Source organism: Delphinus delphis, chromosome 14 (assembly GCF_949987515.2).
Source record: "Delphinus delphis chromosome 14, mDelDel1.2, whole genome shotgun sequence".
In the NCBI taxonomy this organism is placed as follows: domain Eukaryota; kingdom Metazoa; phylum Chordata; class Mammalia; order Artiodactyla; family Delphinidae; genus Delphinus; species Delphinus delphis.
The window spans coordinates 43772310-43795483 of NC_082696.1; the positions used below are offsets into that span (position 1 = coordinate 43772310).

Below are 23174 nucleotides of genomic sequence, written 5' to 3' on the forward strand. Positions count from 1 at the left end.
TTTTCATATAATTTTAGTAAGCATCATTTTCTGTATATCTCTTATGTGTATTATCCTGAACAAAATGATGATCCAGGCCTTAAAGAACTTGGGATTCATTCATTCATTCATCAAATACTTATTTAATGCATACTATGTGCAGTTGGTATTCAGAAGGCTGGGCTATAGTGGTAAACAAGACAGTCCCTGACCTCATGAAGTGTCTATTCTAGTTGGCAGTGGAGGGGAGATGCCAACTAAATAGAAAAGACACACTCGTATAGGAAAGATATCTACTTACTTGTTGTGTTACTCTGGTTTTTACAAGACTAAGCAAATAGTGGAAATCAAGGAAAGCATTTTGATTTTCTTTCTTTTTTTAAAATTTTTATTTATTTTTTGGCTGCATTGGGTCTTCTTTGCTACGCACGGGCTTTCTCTACTTGCGACGAGTGGGGGCTACTCTTCGTTGAGGTGCGCAGCCTTCTTTCTCATTGTGGTGTCTTCTCTTGTGGCGGAGCACGGGGTCTAGGTGCACAGGCTTCAGCAGTTGTGGTGCTCGGGCTCAGTAGTTGTGGTTCATGGGCTCTAGAGCGCAGGCTCAGTAGTTGTGGCGCACAGGCTTAGTTGCTCTGTGACATGTGGGATCTTCCTGGACCAGGGATCGAACCTGTGTCCCCTTCATTGGCAGACAGATTCTTACCCAATGCGCCACCAGAGAAGTCCCACACTTTAATTTTCTATACAGACTAATGGTAGGTTGGAGTAGAAATGAGGATTGCTTTCTTACATTGGAAATTTGAGAGAAATCTGGAAGCAGAATATTATGCTAAGATTAACTCAGTTGGGAAGATGAGGTCATCAGAGTGTCAGTTGGATTCTCCCATTAAACAGTAATAAACTCTGCAGCCTGGGTATGGCGCTCTCCTTGGAAGGGCGAGGGGGGAAGGGGAGGACATACTGTTCAGACTCTTTAAAGCTTCTGCTAGGATGTGCCATATATTGTGTTTGCCCACACTCCAAAGCAAGTCACAAAGCTGCATCCTAAGTTCATGTGATGGGGAATGATGCTCCACCTACTGCAAGCCATTGCAAAGGCCAAGAGAGAATGATTCACTGACCTCATGTCTCATATAAGTAAATGCAATCAAAGGGCTCAAAATCCAGTAGGAGAGGTACAGTATAAATTACAGGAGCAATACTGTGAATGAATTCAATAGCAGAAGTCGATGTGCAGTGGGATATGAAGGGCCAAGTGAGCTGCTCTGCTTGCTTAAGTCTAGGGGCTTAATGGAGGAGGAGACGCCTGAAATGGGCCTTGAAAAATGAACTTGTCTATAGCACGTAAATAGAGTGACATCGTAGTTGGAGTAAATAGTCTGTGCAAATGCACAGAAACAGAAAACACCATGGTGCATTCAGGAAACTACAGATAAGTGTTTAAACGTTGAGGGTAGGGTGCAGGAGAGAATTCCGTTAAGGCGTGTGAACTTTAGGCGATGGAGTGCCCTTGAAGAGCTTTAGAAAGGAGAATAACAAATTCAGATTGTGTTTTAGAAGAGGACTCTGGTGACTGTGGAAGCTGGATAGTGATGCAGGACACAGGGAAAACAGTGTATGAGCTTACTGCAGTGAGCTTACTGCAGTGGTCCAGAAGAGAGACTTCAAGGGGCACGCCACAAGGTGATGGCAGTGGAGAGTACGGGCTGCCAGGACATAATGCTCGGTCAGAGATGAGAAGTCAGGGAGAGAGAGGATTCGGCGTGACCCTCAAATCTCTAGCTTTACTGTCTGGGTTTCAGGGTGGCAGTGCCATTCACTGAGATAGAACATTCAAGCTGGGGAGGAAACTTGGGGAATAAGATAATGTGAATTAAAATTTTGACTTGGTACATTTGAGGTGCTGGCAGGGAAGTTGAGTGAGCAGCGTAGCAGAGAGAGACTGGGGGGTCATTACACATTCAGTACAGTCATCAGAATCCAAATGTCTGCAATATTACTAAGAATCGTTGTGAGAGCTGATATGCTGGCCCAGGTGAGAACCAATATAGAAGGAGAAGATGGAGGCAGAGAAGCCTGAGAACCAGTAAAAATAAGAAAAGTAGAATCACTGTGTTAGATGGAGGAATGTTCAACCTGTGTTTCCCTTTAAAGGTGTCAGTTGCAGAAATAGACCTTCTCTGCAGCATTATCCTCATCTCAAGATTAAATAGTACCAATAAGCCTCCTTGCTCCCGGAGCTGTGAGCAGTGTCTTGTGAGAGTTGCCTAAAAATACTTGCTGTTTGGCAATAGAAGGAGACAGTTGGTGGAGGGATTAAGAATGTGGTGTGGGATTCAGAGTCTCGTTCTCTGGTTTTGACTCACAGAATGAATATTTACCTGCTTTGTATCCAGGGGAAAAGTACTTAATCTCCCTCGACTTTAGTTTCTCCTCTGTAAAATGATGAAAATAATATCCATATCCCTTAGGGTTGGTATGAGAATGAAATAAAATACTTCACAAAAAAGCACTTAGCACAGTGCTTGCTTAAGGCAGGTGCTCAATAAAAATCCAGTTGCTTTTATGTTTATGCGTCAAGAATACTACCTTTTTCACAGAAAGATGGAGGTGTTGGCCCACCTTGCATTGGAACGTGTACTTTGAACTGTTTTTCTGGGGTAGTGGTGAGTCATCCTGGGTACCCATGGTTGTTTACCTGGTTCACCCCTGAACTAGTGAGAGTCATTAGGAAGATGGCTGGCCAGCCTTCAAAGTGTAGCCTGTGACTAGGAGATGGTTTGTCTTTATATAAAGTGTTACGTGAACATGACCTGAACTGTGTAGGCCGGAAGTTATGACAAATGAAACCAAATCTAAACAGACTTATGTAAACTTTGCCTAATACTTGTCCGAAATAAATAACAGGAATATATCTTATATCAAGGGTCCTCATTTAATATGATGAAATTTCCAAGAATGAGAGCTCTCTGCTTTTGGAAACATGAAGGAATAATGAGCAAATTACCAAAAGCTGTCTTGCATATGTAAAAACAATGAAAAAATGGAAGGACACAGTATTCTGCTGTGAAAATCAATTAGCTAATACACAAGAAGGTCCTTTGTATTTTCACAAGAAGATAAAAATTGATTTCAAGGTATTTCAATTATCATCCATTACATATCTCCAGGACTTTCATGTTCACTCTGTTTAGCATGTCTCCTCATTACCGAAATGGGGTGCAGAGAAGAAGAGAGATTCAGGGACTGAGTTCTCCTTCGTAATAGAAAAGGCTTCCCAAGAGTTTGGGAAGAATTTGATAGGGACAGGAAAGATGGCATTCTAAAAGTCCTAAAACATTCTCCTGAGAAATTAGTAAATTATTACTTGAAAAAAAAGAAAACAACTAAACAAAACAGGAAACAAGAAATAAACAGTTAAAGGTTTCTACTATTTCTACTGTCATTCACAGGACACCCTAGAAGACTAGACTTGGATTCCAACCCTGCGAACAAATAGTAGTTTATTGTGAAACTCTAGACTCATCAGTAAAAGAGGAATTTAGACTAAATCATCTTTAAAATTTCTTGTCATTCATATATCATATTCACCTTCCGTTGATAGAATAGTAGGACTTGCAAAAACTGTCTAGTCTTATGTTGCTCTTTCTGAGATCTCTTATAATTTGAAACTTCTAAGGGGAGCATCAAACCTCCCATGAACAGAAACCCCAGAGAACCAGCCTATTCTGGTGTTGGACAGTTCATTTCATTAGAAATTCTTTCTTATGTTTAGTAGGTGTGCCATTTTATTTGATTATTTATCACTTCATTTGTGAAAGGATTTAAGTTGGCTTACGTTGCTGAAACAGTGCAAAATACAGCTAAACATAAAAAACATAAACATAAAAAAGGCAAATCAATGAAAAAGAACAGAGAAATAGATCTTGCTGAGCCTCAAATGGGAGAAAAGTATCACAGGTTAGAAATCAGTTTAGCTGGGAGTTCTCTGGCAGTTAATGCAGAATGGGAACCATATTGTGCTTCTCACTGGGTTATGTAAGAAGAGATGCACTATATTTTAAGCGTTAAGTTCAAAGAGAAATGAGTTCATGGGGGTCTTTATATAAAGAATATCAAGTATCATTATAGTCAGTGTCTTGAGACGTATATGTGGACATTGTCTTAGGTAGTTAATTCTTATGTTGCCTCTCTAACAAAGTGGGAAGCATTATGTATACATTTTTATTTTAAATTCACTATACCTTCATTACAGTGGGTTTGGAAAAACAGAGTAAAATACTCACAAATCTGCCAATCTAACTCAGCTGTTACCATGTTGGCAAATTGGATCATCTTGGCCCTCATGCAGTTATGGTTTTCACAAGGAACCTCAGCTGGGTTCCTTCAGCAGGAAAGGGCTCCAGGATGTGTGAGCAGCCAGATGTATCCTCATGTTTAAAATAATACTATGCTCTTAATTCTGTATCCCAATTATTTCACTTAACACATTTTATTTCACTTAACACATTATCTATTTTTTTCTTGTTACTACATAATTTTTATGATTATCGTTTTAACTCTTAATTTTCAGATTTGCTACAATTTTCCAGTCATTTAATGCTGTAAAAATGCTGCAGTGAACATTCTTATACGTATTGCTTTCCCTGTTTTGGCTGATGAACAGTAGTTAGTTTCCTATACAAATGTTTTCATTGAATTTCATGTTGGAAATGGGCCCACGTTAGTGGACATTATAAGAACCAGCCCTTTGCAATGTGTTAGTGTATTTACTATTAAGAATCTTGATGATGATATTGCTTATTACATTTGCTCTGTGTGTGTGTGTGTGTGTGTGTGTGTGTGTGTGTGTGTGTTTTATGAAGACCTATGTGAGAAGTTTCTCTCTCATTTCAGTACCAGCAATAGTGTTTTGGGTTTTTTTTTGAATAACAGTTTATTAATATTTTATTCAGGGAATCAGGTAACTGAATGAGTTTCTCTCATGGTTTTGAGCTGTCAAAAATGTGGAGAGCCAAATCTTTGGTCCACATCTAGCAAACATGGACGGAAATCTAAAGAATACCTTACATAAAGCATACCAGCCTTGTTCCTGGAGTCATCGTCCTTTCCTTTCCTTTTTGTCCACTTATCTTAAATTTCATTTTATTTTGATAATTTATGCAAGCCTTTGGATCTTTCTGGAACAAAGCAGATATATAACTAAGTGAATGCATGTAAATACTTGGATTATTTCCTTAGGGTAAGTTTTGAAAAGTAGAAGCACTGGCTTTCATGTCACATTAAATCTTAATCCAGTGAAAGACCTTCTGTAGGAAACTGAGATAATATAATCCACAGATATAAATTCCTGATGATTTATTGCAGATATAATACTGAATGAGAAGTTAAGAGTCCCAAGAGGAATAAAGAGTCAAGTTGTTTCCTAGAGACTTTCTGTGCAATATCAGATGCTGCAAATGCTATTTTCGTGTAAAACTGTGGTAGATACTTTTTGATTATATGAGAAAATATTGAATGTTATAATTATGTATTAATTAAAGTGATACTCATCTTCATAAGATATCATATGTATAAACAGCAAAACTGACATTTTGTTCTGAAAATTTAAGAGCCAGCTTTGATTGGGGATTGGCCTGTTTTAATAAGGAGTTAGACCATAGGGGTCTTGAGGATAAGACCAACAGTTTTCTCAAACATATCCTAAGTATTTGGACAGATATGAGGTTCAGGCTCATGGATTTCCATGCTATATAATATGGAAGAGATAGTTGATTTTTGCATGTAAAGGTAGTTGATTATGTTGTCTTTGACTATAAAAGTACCTCAGCTGGTCTACTGGACCAGTAACAATGCTGAAGACCTCAGGACATGAGAGCTATCAGATGTATCTTCAAATACATTTTTTAAGTTTTTTGAGTCACCTAATGTAGACATTCTCTTAATGAGTCTTCACTTAACCTAGCAGTTTAGTAGTCAAACTTACAGACTGATGTCCACAGCACACTGAATATGCCTGGCTGGGGACCCAGTAGTTGAGTTTTATGCATGAAGAGAGTCAAATCTGTTTGTTCCTTTTGGTTTAGTGGATTTTTTTTCATCAGAAAAGAACAAGTCTTCCACATGATACCACTTTAATATTTTGAGACAGGTGTAATTTCTTCTTTCAAAACTACTCATACAGGAATTCTATTCTGTTTGCTGTAGAACAAAACACAGTGTAAAATGGGTGTGTGTGTTAGATTCTGTTTTAATGGGGGATACAGTGTAATAACTCAATTTAATGTTATTTACTTACTGGTATAGAACTATCTTAACATGATTTCTAAAGCAATGGTATAGGAGGTGTTATCATGATTATAATAGTTTTGAAAAGTACAAACCACCCTTCCAAAGAGAAATCAAATAAACAGGAGTTTACATATGTAGGAGTTCTCTCACACAGAATTAATGGCAGTTTTTTCACTTAATATGTTTGGTAGCCACTATGTTATGCAGCCTTTATTGTGCAAAGAGTGGAAACTTTTACTTTGGAAGTGGCTCTCTTGTTGACAATGCTATTTGATAATACTGATATTCTAGTATAGTACTCATATATTGCACATTTAGAAATGTCTATCATCCTTTGTGAATAATGACACTCAAACTATCCCTGTGAGAGTATATAGATAAGATCATTATTTTCATTTTCTAGATAAGGAAACTGAAATGAAATTCCTTGCCAAAGGTCAAAGAACAAATCACTGGGAGAATTAGATTAGGGCAGTGAGTTCTTGATTTTCAATCCTTTGCTTAATCATCTAAGTCATATTGTTTTACCCAGAATGGGAACAGATTATTTTCAGTCAGTAAGAATAAGGCTGTGCCCAGATGATGCCAGAAGACTAGCTGAAAAATGAAAATCTGCTCAATCATTTGTTTATCTGTAAAATGCCAAACTACTTGTTATACTGATATCTTTCACTAAGCCTAATAGGTTGTCTCATGTTTTGCAGGCATAGCCTCTAACTTAATGTTTGTATTGTACTAAAATTAACTTTAGTTAATTTCTGGAGGGTCTATCTTTTAAAAACTTAATTTTGGAATATTATAATTATTTAATATGCTCTGAATAATATGTTAGTCGTGTGGTAAATTGAGGAAAAAAGCTCTTTTTTTTTTTATTTTTTTTTTATTTTTTTTTTAACATCTTTATTGGGGTATAATTACTTTACAATGGTGTGTTAGTTTCTGCTTTATAACAAAGTGAATCAGTTATACATATACATATGTTCCCATATCTCTTCCCTCTTGCGTCTCCCTCCCTCCCACCCTCCCTATCCCACCCCTCCAGGCTGTCACAGAGCACCGAGCCAATATCCCCGTGCCATGCGGCTGCTTCCCTCTAGCTATCTACCTTACTACGTTTGTTAGTGTGTATATGTCCATGACTCTCTCTCGCCCCGTCACAGCTCACCCTTCCCCCTCCCCATAACCTCAAGTCCGTTCTCTAGGAGGTCTGCGTCTTTATTCCTGCCTTACCCCTAGGTTCTTCATGACATTTTTTTTTCTTAAATTCCATATATATGTGTTAGCATACTGTATTTGTCTTTTTCGTTCTGACTTACTTCACTGTGTATGACAGACTCTAGGTCTATCCACCTCATTACAAATAGCTCAATTTCGTTTCTTTTTATGGCTGAGTAATATTCCATTGTATATATGTGCCACATCTTCTTTATCCATTCATCCGATGATGGGCACTTAGGTTGTTTCCATCTCCGGGCTATTGTAAATAGAGCTGCGATGAACATTTTGGTACATGACTCTTTTTGAATTTCGGTTTTCTCAGGGTATATGCCCAGTAGTGGGATTGCTGGGTCATATGGTAGTTCTATTTGTAGTTTTTTAAGGAACCTCCATACTGTTCTCCATGGTGGCTGAACCAATTCACATTCCCACCAGCAGTGCAAGAGGGTTCCCTTTTCTCCACACCCTCTCCAGCATTTATTGTTTCTAGATTTATTGATGATGGCCATTCTGACTGGTGTGAGATGATATCTCATTGTAGTTTTGATTTGCATTTCTCTAATGATTAATGATGTTGAGCATTCTTTCATGTGTTTGTTGGCAGTCTGTATATCTTCTTTGGAGAAATGTCTATTTAGGTCTTCTGCCCATTTTTGGATTGGGTTGTTTGTTTTTTTGTTGTTGAGCTGCATGAGCTGCTTGTAAATTTTGGAGATTAATCCTTTGTCAGTTGCTTCATTTGCAAATATTTTCTCCCATTCTGAGGGTTGTCTTTTGGTCTTGTTTATGGTTTCCTTTGCTGTGCAAAAGCTTTGAAGTTTCATTAGGTCCCATTTGTTTATTTTTGTTTTTATTTCCATTACTCTAGGGGGTGGGTCAGAAAGAATCTTGCTGTGATTTATGTCATAGAGTGTTCTGCCTATGTTTTCCTCTAATAGTTTGATAGTTTCTGGCCTTATATTTAGGTCTTTAATCCATTTTGAGCTTATTTTTGTGTATGGTGTTAGGGAGTGTTCTAATTTCATTCTTTTACATGTACCTGTCCAGTTTTTCCAGCACCACTTATTGAAGAGGCTGTCCTTTTTCCACTGTACATTCCTGCCACCTTTATCAAAGATAAGGTGTCCATATGTGCATGGGTTTATCTCTGGGCTTTCTATCCTGTTCCATTGATCTATCTTTCTGTTTTTGTGCCAGTACCATACTGTCTTGATAACTGTAGCTTTGTAGTATAGTCTGAAGTCAGGGAGCCTGATTCCTCCAGTTCCTTTTTTTGTTCTCAAGATTGCTTTGGCTATTCGGGGTCTTTTGTGTTTCCATACAAATTGCGATATTTTTTGTTCTAGTTCTGTGAAAAATGCCAGTGGTAGTTTGATAGGGATTGCATTGAATCTATAGATTGCTTTGGGTAGTAGAGTCATTTTCACAATGTTGATTCTTCCAATCCAAGAACATGGTATATGTCTCCATCTATTTGTATCATCTTTAATTTCTTTCATCAGTGTCTTATAGTTTTCTGCATACAGGTCTTTTGTCTCCTTAGGTAGGTTTATTCCTAGATATTTTATTCTTTTTGTTGCAATGGTAAATGGGAGTGTTTTCTTGATTTCACTTTCAGATTTTTCATCATTAGTATATAGGAATGCCAGAGATTTCTGTGCATTAATTTTGTATCCTGCTACTTTACCAAATTCATTGATTAGCTCTAGTAGTTTTCTGGTAGCATCTTTAGGATTCTCTATGTATAGGATCATGTCATCTGCAAACAGTGACAGCTTTACTTCTTCTTTTCCGATTTGTATTCCTTTTATTTCCTTCTCTTCTCTGATTGCTGTGGCTAAAACTTCCAAAACTATGTTGAATAAGAGTGGTGAGAGTGGGCACCCTTGTCTTGTTCCTGATCTTAGTGGAAATGCTTTCAGTTTTTCACCATTGAGGATGATGTTTGCTGTGGGCTTGTCGTATATGGCCTTTATTATGTTGAGGAAAGTTCCCTCTATGCCTACTTTCTGCAGGGTTTTTATCATAAATGGGTGTTGAATTTTGTCAAAAGCTTTCTCTGCATCTATTGAGATGATCATATGGTTTTTCTCCTTCAGTTTGTTAATATGGTTTATCACATTGATAGATTTGCGTATATTGAAGAATCCTTGCATTCCTGGAACAAACCCCACCTGATCATGGTGTATTATCCTTTTAATGTGCTGTTGGATTCTGTTTGCTAGTATTTTGTTGAGGATTTTTGCATCTATGTTCATCAGTGATATTGGTCTGTAGTTTTCTTTCTTTGTGACATCCTTGCCTGGTTTTGGTATCAAGGTGATGGTGGCCTCGTAGAATGAGTTTGGGAGTGTTCCTCCCTCTGCTATATTTTGGAAGAGTTTGAGAAGGATAGGTGTTAGCTCTTCTCTAAATGTTTGATAGAATTCGCCTGTGAAGCCATCTGGTCCTGGGCTTTTCTTTGTTGGAAGATTTTTAATCACAGTTTCAATTTCAGTGCTTGTGATTGGTCTGTTCATATTTTCTATTTCTTCCTGATTCAGTCTTGGCAGGTTGTGCATTTCTAAGAATTTGTCCATTTCTTCCAGCTTGTCCATTTTATTGGCATAGAGTTGCTTGTAGTAATCTCTCATGATCTCTTTTATTTCTGCAGTGTCAGTTGTTACCTCTCCTTTTTCATTTCTAATTCTATTGATTTGAGTCTTCTCCCTTTTTTTCTTGATAAGTCTGGCTAGTGGTTTATCTATTTTGTTTATCTTCTCAAAGAACCAGCTTTTAGTTTCATTGATCTTTGCTATTGTTTCCTTCATTTCTTTTTCATTTATTTCTGATCTGATTTTTATGATTTCTTTCCTTCTGCTAGCTTTGGGGTTTTTTTGTTCTTCTTTCTCTAATTGCTTGAGGTGCAAGGTTAGGTTGTTTATTCTAGATGTTTCCTGCTTCTTAAGGTGGGCTTGTATTGCTATAAACTTCCCCCTTAGAACTGCTTTTGCTGCATCCCACAGGTTTTGGGTCGTTGTGTCTCCATTGTCATTTGTTTCTAGGTATTTTTTGATTTCCTCTTTGATTTCTTCAGTGATCACTTCATTATTAAGTAGTGTATTGTTTAGCCTCCATGTGTTTGTATTTTTTACAGATCTTTTCCTGTAATTGATATCTAGTCTCATGGCGTTGTGGTCAGAAAAGATACTTGATACAATTTCAATTTTCTTAAATTTGCCAAGGCTTGATTTGTGACCCAAGATATGATCTATCCTGGAGAATGTTCCGTGAGCACTTGAGAAAAATGTGTATTCTGTTGTTTTTGGATGGAGTGTCCTATAAATATCAATTAAGTCCATCTTGTTTAATGTATCATTTAAAGCTTGTGTTTCCTTATTTATTTTCATTTTGGATGATCTGTCCATGGGTGAAAGTGGGGTGTTTAAGTCCCCTACTATGAATGTGTTACTGTCAATTTCCCCTTTTATGGCTGTTAGTATTTGCCTTATGTATTGAGGTGCTCCTATGTTGGGTGCATAAATATTTACAATTGTTATATCTTCTTCTTGGATCGATCCCTTGATCATTATGTAGTGTCCTTCTTTGTCTCTTTTAATAGTCCTTATTTTAAAGTCTATTTTGTCTGATATGAGAATTGCTACTCCAGCTTTCTTTTGGTTTCCATTTGCATGGAATATCTTTTTCCATCCCCTTACTTTTAGTCTGTATGTGTCTCTAGGTCTGAAGTGGGTCTCTTGTAGACAGCATATGTAAGGGTCTTGTTTTTGTATCCATTCAGCTAATCTGTGTCTTTTGGTGGGAGCATTTAGTCCATTTACATTTAAGGTAATTATCGATATGTATGTTCCTATTCCCATTTTCTATATTGTTTTGGGTTCGTTATTATAGGTCTTTTCCTTCTCTTGTGTTTCTTGCCTAGAGAAGATCCTTTAGCATTTGTTGTAAAGCTGGTTTGGTGGTGCTGAACTCTCTCAGCTTTTGCTTGTCTGTAAAGGTTTTTATTTCTCCATCAAATCTGAATGAGATCCTTGCTGGGTAGAGTAGTCTTGGTTGCAGGTTCTTCTCCTTCATCACTTTCAGTATGTCCTGCCACTCCCTTCTGGCTTGTAGGGTTTCTGCTGAAAGATCAGCTGTTAACCTTATGGGGATTCCCTTATGTGTTATTTGTTGTTTTTCCCTTGCTGCTTTTAATATGCTTTCTTTGTATTTAATTTTTGACAGTTTGATTAATATGTGTCTTGGCGTATTTCTCCTTGTATTTATCCTGTATGGGACTCTCTGTGCTTCCTGGACTTGATTAACTATTTCCTTTCCCATATTAGGGAAGTTTTCAACTATAATCTCTTCAAATATTTTCTCAGTCCCTTTCTTTTTCTCTTCTTCTTCTGGAACCCCTATAATTCGAATGTTGGTGCGTTTAATGTTGTCCCAGAGGTCTCTGAGACTGTCCTCAGTTCTTTTCATTCTTTTTTCTTTATTCTGCTCTGCAGTAGTTATTTCCACTATTTTATCTTCCAGGTCACTTATCCGTTCTTCTGCCTCAGTTATTCTGCTATTGATCCCATCTAGAGTATTTTTAATTTCATTTATTGTGTTGTTCATCATTGCTTGTTTCATCTTTAGTTCTTCTAGGTCCTTGTTAACTGATTCTTGCATTTTGTCCATTCTATTGTCCATTCTATCTCCAAGATTTCGGATCAACCTTACTATCCTTATTCTGAATTCTTTTTCAGGTAGACTGCCTATTTCCTCTTCATTTGTTAGGTCTGGTGCATTTTTATCTTGCTCCTTTATCTGCTGTGTGTTTTTCTGTTTTCTCATTTTGCTTATCTTACTGTGTTTGGGGTCTCCTTTTTGCAGGCTGCAGGTTCGTAGTTCCTCCTGTTTTTGATGTCTGTCTCCAGTGGCTAAGGTTGGTTCAGTGGGTTGTGTAGGCTTCCTGGTGGAGGGGACTAGTGCCTGTGTTGTGGTGGAAGAGGCTGGATCTTGTCTCTCTAGTGGGCAGGTTCACGTCTGGTGGTGTGTTTTGGGGTGTCTGTGGCCTTATTATGATTTTAGGCAGCCTCTCTGCTAATGGGTGGGGTTGTGTTCCTGTTTTGCTAGTTGTTTGGCATAGGTTGTCCAGCACTGTGGCTTGCTGGTCGTTGAGTGAAGCTGGGTGCTGGTGTTAAGATGGAGGTCTCTGGGAGATTTTCGCCGTTTGATATTATCTGGAGCTGGGAGGTCTCTTGTGAACCAGTGTCTTGAAGTTGGCTCTCCTACCTCAGAGGGAGAGCCCTGCCTCCTGGCTGGAGCACCAAGAGCCTTTCATCCACACGGCTCAGAATAAAAGGGAGAAAAAGTAGAGGGAATTAGTAGACGTATGAGGAAAGAAAGAAGGAAAGGAGGGAAGGAAGGAGGGAAGGAAGGAAGGAAGGAAGGAAGAAAGAAAGAAGCAAAGAAGGAAAGAAGGCAAGAAGGAACGAAAGGAGGGAGGGAGGGAGGGAGGAAGGAAGGAGGGAAAGAAGGAAAAACAAAAAGAAAGAAGATACAGTAAAAATAAAATAAAGTATAATAAAGTTATTGAATTAAAAAATTCTTAATTAGAAAAAAAAAAAAAAAAGGACGGATAGAACCTTAGGACAAATGTTGGAAGCAAAGCTGTACAGACAAAGTCTTACACAGAAGCGTACACATACACCCTCACAAAAAGAGGTAAAGGGGGGAAAATCATAAATCTTGCTGTCAGAGACCACCTCCTCAATTTGGGATGATTCGTTGTCTAAAGGAGGGAAGGAAGGAGGGAAGGAAGGAAGGAAGGAAGGAAGAAAGAAAGAAGCAAGGAAGGAAAGAAGGCAAGAAGGAACGAAAGGAGGGAGGGAGGAAGGAAGGAAGGAGGGAAAGAAGGAAAACAGAAAGAAGATACAGTAAAAATAAAATAGAGTATAATAAAGTTATTGAATTAAAAAATTCTTAATTAGAAAAAAAAAAAAAGGGACGGATAGAACCTTAGGACAAATGTTGGAAGCAAAGCTATACAGACAAAGTCTTACACAGAAGCGTACACATACACCCTCACAAAAAGAGGTAAAGGGGGAAAAATCATAAATCTTGCTGTCAGAGACCACCTCCTCAATTTGGGATGATTCGTTGTCTAAAGGAGGGAAGGAAGGAAGGAAAGAAAGAAAGAAAGAAAGGACGAAGGTAAAGTATAATAACGTTCTTAAAATTAAAATTGATTATTAAGAAAAAAAATTTAAAAAAAAATTTTAAGAAAAAACCATGGACGGATAGAACCTAGGACAAATGGTGGAAGCAAGACTATACAGACAAGATCTCACACAGAAGCATACACATACACATTCACAAAAAGAGGAATAGGGAGAAAAATCATAGATCTTGCTCCCAAAGTCCACCTCCTTAATTTGGGATGATTGGCTGTCTATTCATGTATTCCACAGATGCAGGGTACATCAAGTTGATTGTGGAGCTTTAATCCGCTGCTTCTGAGGCTGCTGGGAGAGATTTCCCTTTCTCTTCTTTGTTCTCACAGCTCCCAGGGGCTCAGCTTTGGATTTGGCCCTGCCTCTGCGTGTAGGTCGCTGGAGGGCGTCTGTTTTTTGCTCAGACAGGACGGGGTTAAAGGAGCCGCTGATTCGGGGGTTCTGGCGTACGGAGGCCGGCGGCGGGGAGGGAGGGGCACGGAATGCGGGGCGGGCCTGCGGCGGCAAAGTCCGGCGTGACTCTGCACCAGCCCGAGGCCCGCCGTGCGCTCTCCCGGGGAAGTCGTCTCCGGATCCCGGGAACCCGGCAGTGGCGGGCTGCACAGGCTCCGCGGAAGAGGGGAGTGGAGAGCGACCTGCGCTCGCGCACAGGCCCCTTGGTGGCGGCAGCAGCAGCCCCAACGTCTCCCGCCCGCCTTGGGGTCCGCGCCTCCAGCCGCGGCTTGCGCCCGTCTCTGGAGTCAGCGCCCTCAGCCGCGGCTCGCGCCCGTCTCTGGGGTCCGCGCCCTCAGCCGCGGCTCGCGCCCGTCTCTGGGGTCCGCGCCCTCAGCCGCGGCTCGCGCCCGTCTCTGGGGTCCGCGCCCTCAGCCGCGGCTCGCGCCCGTCTCTGGGGTCCGCGCTTTCAGCCGCGGCTCGCGCCCGTCTCTGGGGTCCGCGCTTTCAGCCGCGGCTCGCGCCCGTCTCTGGGGTCCGCGCTTTCAGCCGCGGCTCGCGCCCGTCACTGGGGTTCGCGCTTTTAGCCGCGGCTCGCGCCCGTCTCTGGAGTTCCTTTAAGCAGCGTTCTTAAACCCCTCTCCTCACGCACCAGGAAACAAAGAGGGAAGAAAAAGTCTCTTGCCTCTTCGGTAGGTGCCGGCTTTTCCCCGGACTCCCTCCCGGCTAGCTGTGGTGCACTAACCCCTTCAGGCTATGTTCAAGCCGCCAACCCCAGTCCTCTCCCTGCGCTCCGTCCGAAACCGAAACCCTAGCCTCAGAGCCTCAGCTCGCAGCCCCGCCCGTCCCGGCGGGTGAGCAGACAAGCCTCTCGGGCTGGTGGGTGCCGGTCGGCACCGATCCTCTGTGCGGGAATCTCCCCGCTTTGCCCTCCGCACCCGTTGCTGTGCACTCCTCCGCGGCTTCGAAGCTCCCCCCTCCGCCTCCCGCAGTCTCCGCCCGCGAAGGGGCTTCCTAGTGTGTGGAAACTTTTCCTCCTTCACAGCTCCCTCCCACTGGTGCAGGTGCCGTCCCTATTCTTTTGTCTCTGTTTATTCTTTTTTCCTTTTGCCCTACCCAGGTACGTGGGGAGTTTCTTGCCTTTTGGGAGGTCTGAGGTCTTCTGCCAGCCTTCAGTAGGTGTTCTGCAGGAGTTGTTCCACGTGTAGATGTATTTCTGGTGTATCTGTGGAAAGGAAGGTGATCTCCGCGTCTTACTCTTCCGCCATCTTCCCCCCGCTTCGAAAAAAGCTCTTTGAAAGTGTTTTTTGATGAAATCTCACACCTTTGTGCAGTGGTAGACAAACTCTTTTCTATCATCAGAGACTATGCGATAAGATCTCACCATTAGGAGAAAGCTGGGCTTCTACGTCTGCCACCAACTCCTTCTAAATTCATTTGGGCCTGGCATTTAGGACTGAAATCATAAGACTCCATCTATATCACATGTATTCCTGCAGAATCAGTTACCCTGGATGTGAAGGTGGTCAAATAATCAGGTGACCAGTGCCATGGTCCTTATAGAAGGTCATGGGCAGAAATAGCTGAATTCTTTCAATGTTCAACAAACCTTTATTGTATTCCTCATACATACTTACCTGCATCTCTGCAATATATCCTAATTCTTGGACGTGTTCTGGTAGATTAAGCAGTTGACAGGTGAAACATTCTCCCCTAGGTCAAACAGCATCAATGAGAGTCAAGATGTAAACTCAGGATGCCTGGCTTTCAGTAGCTCAATTCATTCAACTGTGATGCTACTGAGTTTGTTGAGGGATGATTCCATTATATTTTATATAACGTTTACATGTTTTGCAGTTAAACTACTAAAATGCTTAACTAATCTGAACTAATTCACAATAAGAATAGCACAAGCATTATCATTCACTTATAGCCTGTAGAATTTGGAATAGGTTTGGTTCAATAATAAAGATCAAAGCAAACCAGAAAAGGAATAGAAAATTCATTTCTCCTTAGTTCTGAGACCTTCTGAATTCAATCTTTATTAAGAATGACAGTTTGCAAATGTGTGGACTCACTAATATCAAATTTAAATCACTTTAAAAAACCCACTTATTTTGTATTTGATTACTCAGGAATACAATATTAAAAGTGCCTTCATCCTGACTATGGTGTATTGAATTTCCCTGATGTAGCTTCTGTGATCTAATTTTAAAATTATATATATATATATATATTTCAGTCTTGGCTAGACTGAAAACTTAAATGAACTGCATATAAGTAATCTATGATGCTGGTCAGAGATGGAGTACTTATTCCTGTGTTATGTTGCAAAGCTCAAGAAATTAGATATAAACATGAATGACTGTCCTCTAATAGTATTTATATGCTGGGGCTAAGTTTGTCTTCCTCTATTTAAAAATAAAATTCCAGGGAAGACTTGACTTAAATGTATTTGTATAATTACCTGTTTAATTTTGCAGCAGACATTTCAGAAGCTTATATTTCTCTTCAAATCCAAGAGTTAGTGACATCATTCATTCATCTAGCAGATGTTTATGTTAGTTGTTACTCTGTGTCAGGCTCTGAGTAGGTATTAGTTCAAGACACAGAGTCCCTGCCCTTCACAGAGCCGCCTCCACTGAGATAAATCCACCATCACAATTAAACTGGGTAATGTGATAGAAAGGAGCTGGGAGGAGTACATGCAACAGGGTGATGGGGAAGGCTGGTTCTGAGGATATAAATTGAGACCTGAAGAGGGGCTGGCTACTAGAAAATTCATAGAAAAAGCATTCAAGTGGTGTTCAAGGCTCCAAGGTGAGAATTACTTTCTTTTTGGTAATGTGTAGTTTTCACAATTTGTAGTTTTCTGAAAGCACTACAGAAAGAAATGAGAATTCGGAGAGAGAAAGCAACAGCCATTAGAAATGTTGGAACATTAGAGTGGAAACATATGGAAATTTGGAGTTTTCTTAAAGCCTGCTCTTTTAATGATGAAGAAATGGAGGCCCAGTGACATTGCCATGTTTTGGTCACATACTAGTTAAATTGTAACCTGGGTCTCCCATCGTCCTGTCTATAGCTTTTTTCTATTAAACAAAATTACCTTTATTGTGCTTGACAACTCCAGATGTATTGAAAGTATTGGTTTTTACAGTTGAGAGTTTAGACCTTTATCTACAAATAGTTGGCAAACATTTATTTAGGCTTTCTTTATGATCAATGGCAATTGCCAAAGCCATATCAATCATTGGGATTTGCATCCCTTATTAAGAAAATCACAAAGAGTATTTTAACCTTTCAGTCATCTATTGACTTTAGTTTCTAGCTTAGAAATCATTAAGTCTTTTGTGATGCATTAAAAGGGAATTCCTAAGTTTAATTTCCATGTAGTCCACTTCAGTTTGGAACCAGATATGGTCCATCTTGATTAAAAAAGGAGAATTTTTTTATTGCTTCTCATCATTTCCAATTATAGATCTGTTGGCTTGCTAGACACCTCAGTCATACTTTATGCACTTTTCTTTTTGATAAATGGCAAACGAATTTTCAGGCCAACAATTTATATAAATTGCAGGTATAATTTATACTTAGCTACCTTTCTACTTCTAATATTTTTATTACTTTGTGGAGAAATGAATTGAGGCTAATATTGTTTACATCTCTCTTTGATTTTTTTTGTTAGCCTTTTAATCCATAAATGGAATCTGTAATGAGCTTAGCTCTGTATCCTAATAAAGCCCCTCTTTTTGGTGATGATTATATAAGGCAATTAACATTGCCCCAAGAGTTATAGTCAGTGGGAATGGTAATTTGACAGATCAGAGAGTACAACGATGTGTTCCAGACACTTAAAAAATTGTAATTTAAGAACCTTATATTACTTTTGGAGGAGCTAAATGTTTGCCTGTTCTCTGCATTTTATTATAAAGAACCGAAAAAAAATATTCTCCTGTATGCAGATGAAATGCTTTTTTTCAGTTTTATTGAGGTATAATTGACAAATAAAATAAAAAGGTATTTAAAATGTACAACATGATGATTTGAAATATATATACATTGTGAGAGGATTCCCCCTTCCCACATCGAGTTAATTAACATATCTATCACCTCACATATTTCTCTCCGTTATTGGTGAGACCATGTAAGTTCTACTCTCTTAGCAAATTTCAACTATATCATACAGTGTTATCAACTTTAGTCACCATGCTATATACTAGATGCTTAGAACTTACTCATCTTATAGCTGAAGTTTTATGCCCTTTTACCAACTTCTCCCTTATCCTGCTCTCCCCAACCCCATTCCCAGGCAACAATTTTTCTACTGTTTCTATGAGTTTAATTTTTTTTTAAAAAAAAATCCACATATAAGTGATACTACACAGTATTTGTCTTCCTCTGTCTTGTCTCACTTAGCACAATAGCCTCAAAGTTCATCCATGTTGTTGCAAATGACAGGATTTCCTTCCTTTTTTAAGGCTCAATAATATTTCTCTCTCCCTTCCTCCCTCTCTCCCTCTCTCCATCTCTACCTGTATTTATATCTATATCTACACATAGATTTTGCTTTCTGAGAACACTGTTTATTTTATTTTAGTGTCCATGTTATAGAATTTCATGGGAGGAAATTCTCCTTTGTCTCTGTACCAGAAAGAACTGTTTCTAAACATCTTTTGTGATTTTATCTTATGAACACTGGTTTCTGAAACTGTTTCCTTCTTTACATTGCTAGAATGACAGAGTCCATTTTATAGCTTGTTTTAAACAAGTATACTAGGCCTCAAATCAAAGTTTATTTTTGGTGCTAACTGTACTCTTTTATTTTTATATTTCCTTTAAAATATGATTCCACATTCTCTTTTCCTTTTTAGTCTGCTGTATGTCCTTTATAAGCTTCCTGAAGTCTTTTCTGAAACAAAGTTGAGAAATAAATAGAATTTGTTAAGATTTTATTCCATGCATTGAAACTATTGTCACAAAATAAGCAAATCTCCTTTGCTTTGGCAAGAAGTTTATTAAAAGGACTTATTTTGGGTTCCAGTTTTAGACAATGGGGTTGTGAAACACTACAGAATCAGAAGACTGGATGAAGGGGGCTTTTTCCTTACCCGGAGAAGAACCTTTTCGACACTGAATGAATTCGTGAGTCACTACACCAAGACAAGCGATGGCCTGTGTGTCCAGCTGGAAAAACCATGCTTAAAGGTGAAATGCTTTCAAGCTGTGTTCCTTTATTTTTGAAGTTAATTTTATTTCCCTCAGGTGTTGGAGTTATTTGTCATGTGATATGTTAGCTCAGAAAAAAAGGTCATTGAATACCCAAGTCATGGATAGGCAAACTGTGGCCCCTGAGCCAATATGGCCCCACACTTATTTTTATAAATAAGCTTTATTGGAGTATAGACATGCTCATTCATTTACAGATTGTCGTTGCTTTTTTGCTATAATAGCAGAGTTTAATAGTTGAAACAGAGACTATATGGCTCACAAAGCCTAAAATATTTACCGTCTCATTCTTTTCAGAAGAAGTTTGCCAAGTCCCGACTTCAAGCAACCACTGAACACAGAAAATATTCATTCTTTGCACTAAGAAACTAATCTGGTATCTTGTTATTGCAGCATTTAATGATATGGCTGGAGGGAAAGAAAATTCTGGAATACAATTCTTACTTAGATGATCTGTATTCAAGATTATTAACATGAAACGACCAGGTTCATTACCTGGTTGTCTGTATATAGATATCATTTAACCGTTCTAATAGTTTGATTGTTTGGCCTGGCTGTTTAGTGGGAGGAGGTAACATTTATAGAATTAATCTATATCTATCATTAAATTCTGTTGTTTGCATGTTTTACCTAAATGTGTTTAAAGTTAAGTAGTGGTCATACACCTCAGTGGGGCAAGCCTTCAGCTCCACATCAGAGTTCAGGTCTCATGTACTGTCAGTGGTATAGCCAACCCTGTGGTTTATACCTGGATGACCAGTGAAAGCTTCCTTGTGATGCCTGATTAGAATTCTACAGACAAGTAGAAGCTGAAGAATTCTGTCCCGTATGCAGGGAATTTATGAGCTAAATCCTGAGACGTGAATAGGCAATTTTGGTATAAGTATGTACATCTTAGATGGTACAGGAATGACCTCACAAGAGTATCTAAGCTTATGCTAAGAAATAGTTCAACTGATAGAAAGATATGACTTAAAAATTCTTAGTTTAACCAACATTGTTGAATTCTGGTAGGGAAAAGGGTTTACAAAGCATAGGTGACCTTCTGTGCACTCAAGATACTGATGACTTAGTGGAGGAGATAAGATAAATTTCTAAAGGCAGATGACAAACTAGACTATGCACTCTAGGAGAGCAGAGACCTTGCCTATTTTGTTTACAGAATGGAACCTAGTTGGTGCTTGAAAAATATTTATTTATTAAATAAATGAGTAAATGAGTGAACAAATAAGTAAATGAATTTGAAAAAAGATGAAATTAATTATGAGAAATTTTGTGACACATGTGGTAAATGCTATAGGCCAAAGAGTTGGGGAGATAATTGTGGATGAGATGGAACTTCAGTTTAGCCTTCAAACTTGATTTATGTAGGCAAGGAGGCAAAGAGAACTCCCACCACATAGGTGAGAGGGTGGTATTTGGGTGTCATGTGGGACAGATGGACAGCAAGGTGCCCAACTTAGCAGGATTTGGGAGATCTGCTGGAAGAGGCAAAGATACAGATTCTACCACAATTGCTTTCCATTTAAAAGTAATTAGAATAAAATTTACAATATTTTGTTTTTAAAAATGACGTCTCTTTTTAAAAGTACCTAGACTGTTATTTTCAACCAAAAAATTGTTGAATATAACTTTTTTCTTACGAGTATTCTAATTATTCTGTGAAGCAGATACAAGTCCCAGCTCCCTTTGATTTGTCATATAAAACCGTGGACCAATGGGAGATCAACCGCAGCTCCATACAACTTCTGAAGAGATTAGGATCTGGTCAGTTCGGCGAAGTGTGGGAGGGCCTATGGAACAATACCACTCCGGTAGCAGTAAAAACATTAAAACCAGGTACGAGAACAAGAATGGCAAAGGTTAAATGGCGTATGTTGATACTTATAAGCTCAACTTGCCACTGTAAATGTCCAAGAGGTCATGGGACAGCCAGTGTGGGCACCAAGCGAGGGTTATAATCACTTTCTGTAGTGACCACAGTGATCTATCCCAGCACCTGAGATTTTCAGAATTACTGCAGGTATGATTATGATTTTGAATCCTAATCTTATTAACAACTGAGACTAAACTTTATTGTCCAATCTGATCATTTTTTTCCAAAAAAGAAGCAGCTAGCTATCCATCCTAACACTGCTCTCTAAGGAAGGCCTTTTGGAGGTCAAAAGAGAACAAAAACTCAGATTTCTTATATTAAAAAATAGCGCCATGATAGTTTTCTTTCCAAGAGGAATAATTATTATTGATTTACAGTGTAATAACAGCAAACAGCTTTGGTGATTGCTTAAATGTCTTCACTTCACTGGGGCCATTAATCAATCTTCTCAGCTATTTATTGCTTAGCAGACTACCGCGCAATAAAGACGAGCCTGAAATCAACTCCCACAGTAGCTCTGACAGGCAAAAATTAATATTTAATGTTGCATTACTAGCTGAGTTGAGATTGGGTCTCTTTTGCTGTGCAGCTGGTCAGCTGTAACCAGCGTAGCCAAGGAGTGCTCTGAGCAGGCTTCCCCTGCAGAGGCTCCTGACGTACCATGGTTTCAGCTCTAGCGGATGGTGTGATCTGGCAATGATTTAAGTGTCCTGCATTCCATGAATCTGACGGCCACCCAAAGCATCAACATAGAAACATATTGTAGATAAATCGTCTGAATGGAGATCATAATTGCTGCTATCACTGGAAACATCAATCAGATTGTTTGGGGGTGGGGGAATGATCCTACTATATCGGTAACTAACCATAGGCCAAACTAATTATAATAACCAAAAGAGGTCCTTTATTATGGTTTGGATGCCTCTTTTATTCTTAGCTCCATTTTGCCACAGTGATTCAAGACTTTAATCCTATTTGATTATGTGGAGCAGATGGAAGTGAGGGAGCTCAGCAAAAATTGATGGAGAACAGAATAGGCCATTTCCCCCCATTCTCCCTCTGTAAGTCCTTACCTCTTCCCCTCAGCCTGTGAAGAAATGCTTACAGTTGATCTGTCTGGTTTTCCTAAGAATATGCCTATTTTTAATAATAATACAAATATAGTCAACACTCATTGAACACATATGTACCAGACAATGCTATTATCCTGACAATGATTTTATGTCAGTAGGATTATTAACCATGTTTTAGAGATGAAGAAACTGAAGTTCAGAGACATTTGGTAACTTGTTCAAGATCACACAGTGAGCTCGGATTTGTTCGAGCCTGGGTAGTGAACTTCTAGACTCTCAAAAGGCATACCAAAGGATAGATTGCCTAAATGCTTTATGTGAAATGATCTGCAGGTCACATGTAACTCTTTCTAACTGCATATTAATAAACAGTCAGAGTGTTAGCTTGGAATGCCAAAGCTTATCCATACCTGGGGTTCAAATATTAGCTGTGAAGTCTTCTATCTGAGAGAATGAGGAACGAAACAGACTCTTTAAGCATCAGTGAAAATGATATTTGCACTATCCATAGTGAATACTGAGATGTGAAACGACAGTATTCCTTCAGTTACAACAATGGCTCTGAAACATCATATCCTAAAAGAAATAAAAGATCTTTAAATGACTAATGAAAGGTAACTCCAGGTATTCTTCTTTCTCTTAGGTTTTATTTGACATTAACTGTTGATTCTTGGCACTTTGCATGGTGAGTCAGAGTTGAGCCATTTAAGTGCAATTTAATTGTAGATGAGTCTTCAGAATAGGCTCCAATATCTCCCTTAACATTTGGTCAAGCTATTAAAACCAACTGTGGAGATATTAATACAGGAGAAAATGTTGAATATCAGCTTCAAGAGGAGGAAAAAAACACTAAGTTTTGGGAGTGGCCCT

At 39.0% G+C, this 23174-nt stretch overlaps 1 protein-coding gene across 1 annotated transcript in view; it reads left to right on the forward strand.

Annotated features, from left to right (window-relative positions):
• FRK (fyn related Src family tyrosine kinase) overlaps positions 1 to 23174 on the forward strand; it is a 92493-nt gene that overhangs the window by 57423 nt on the left and 11896 nt on the right. Inside the window, exons 3-4 of the mRNA XM_060030569.1 lie at positions 19171 to 19334; positions 21026 to 21194. Of these exons, the coding sequence (XP_059886552.1) occupies positions 19171 to 19334; positions 21026 to 21194 (333 nt within the window). The remainder of the gene's footprint in view (positions 1 to 19170; positions 19335 to 21025; positions 21195 to 23174) is intronic.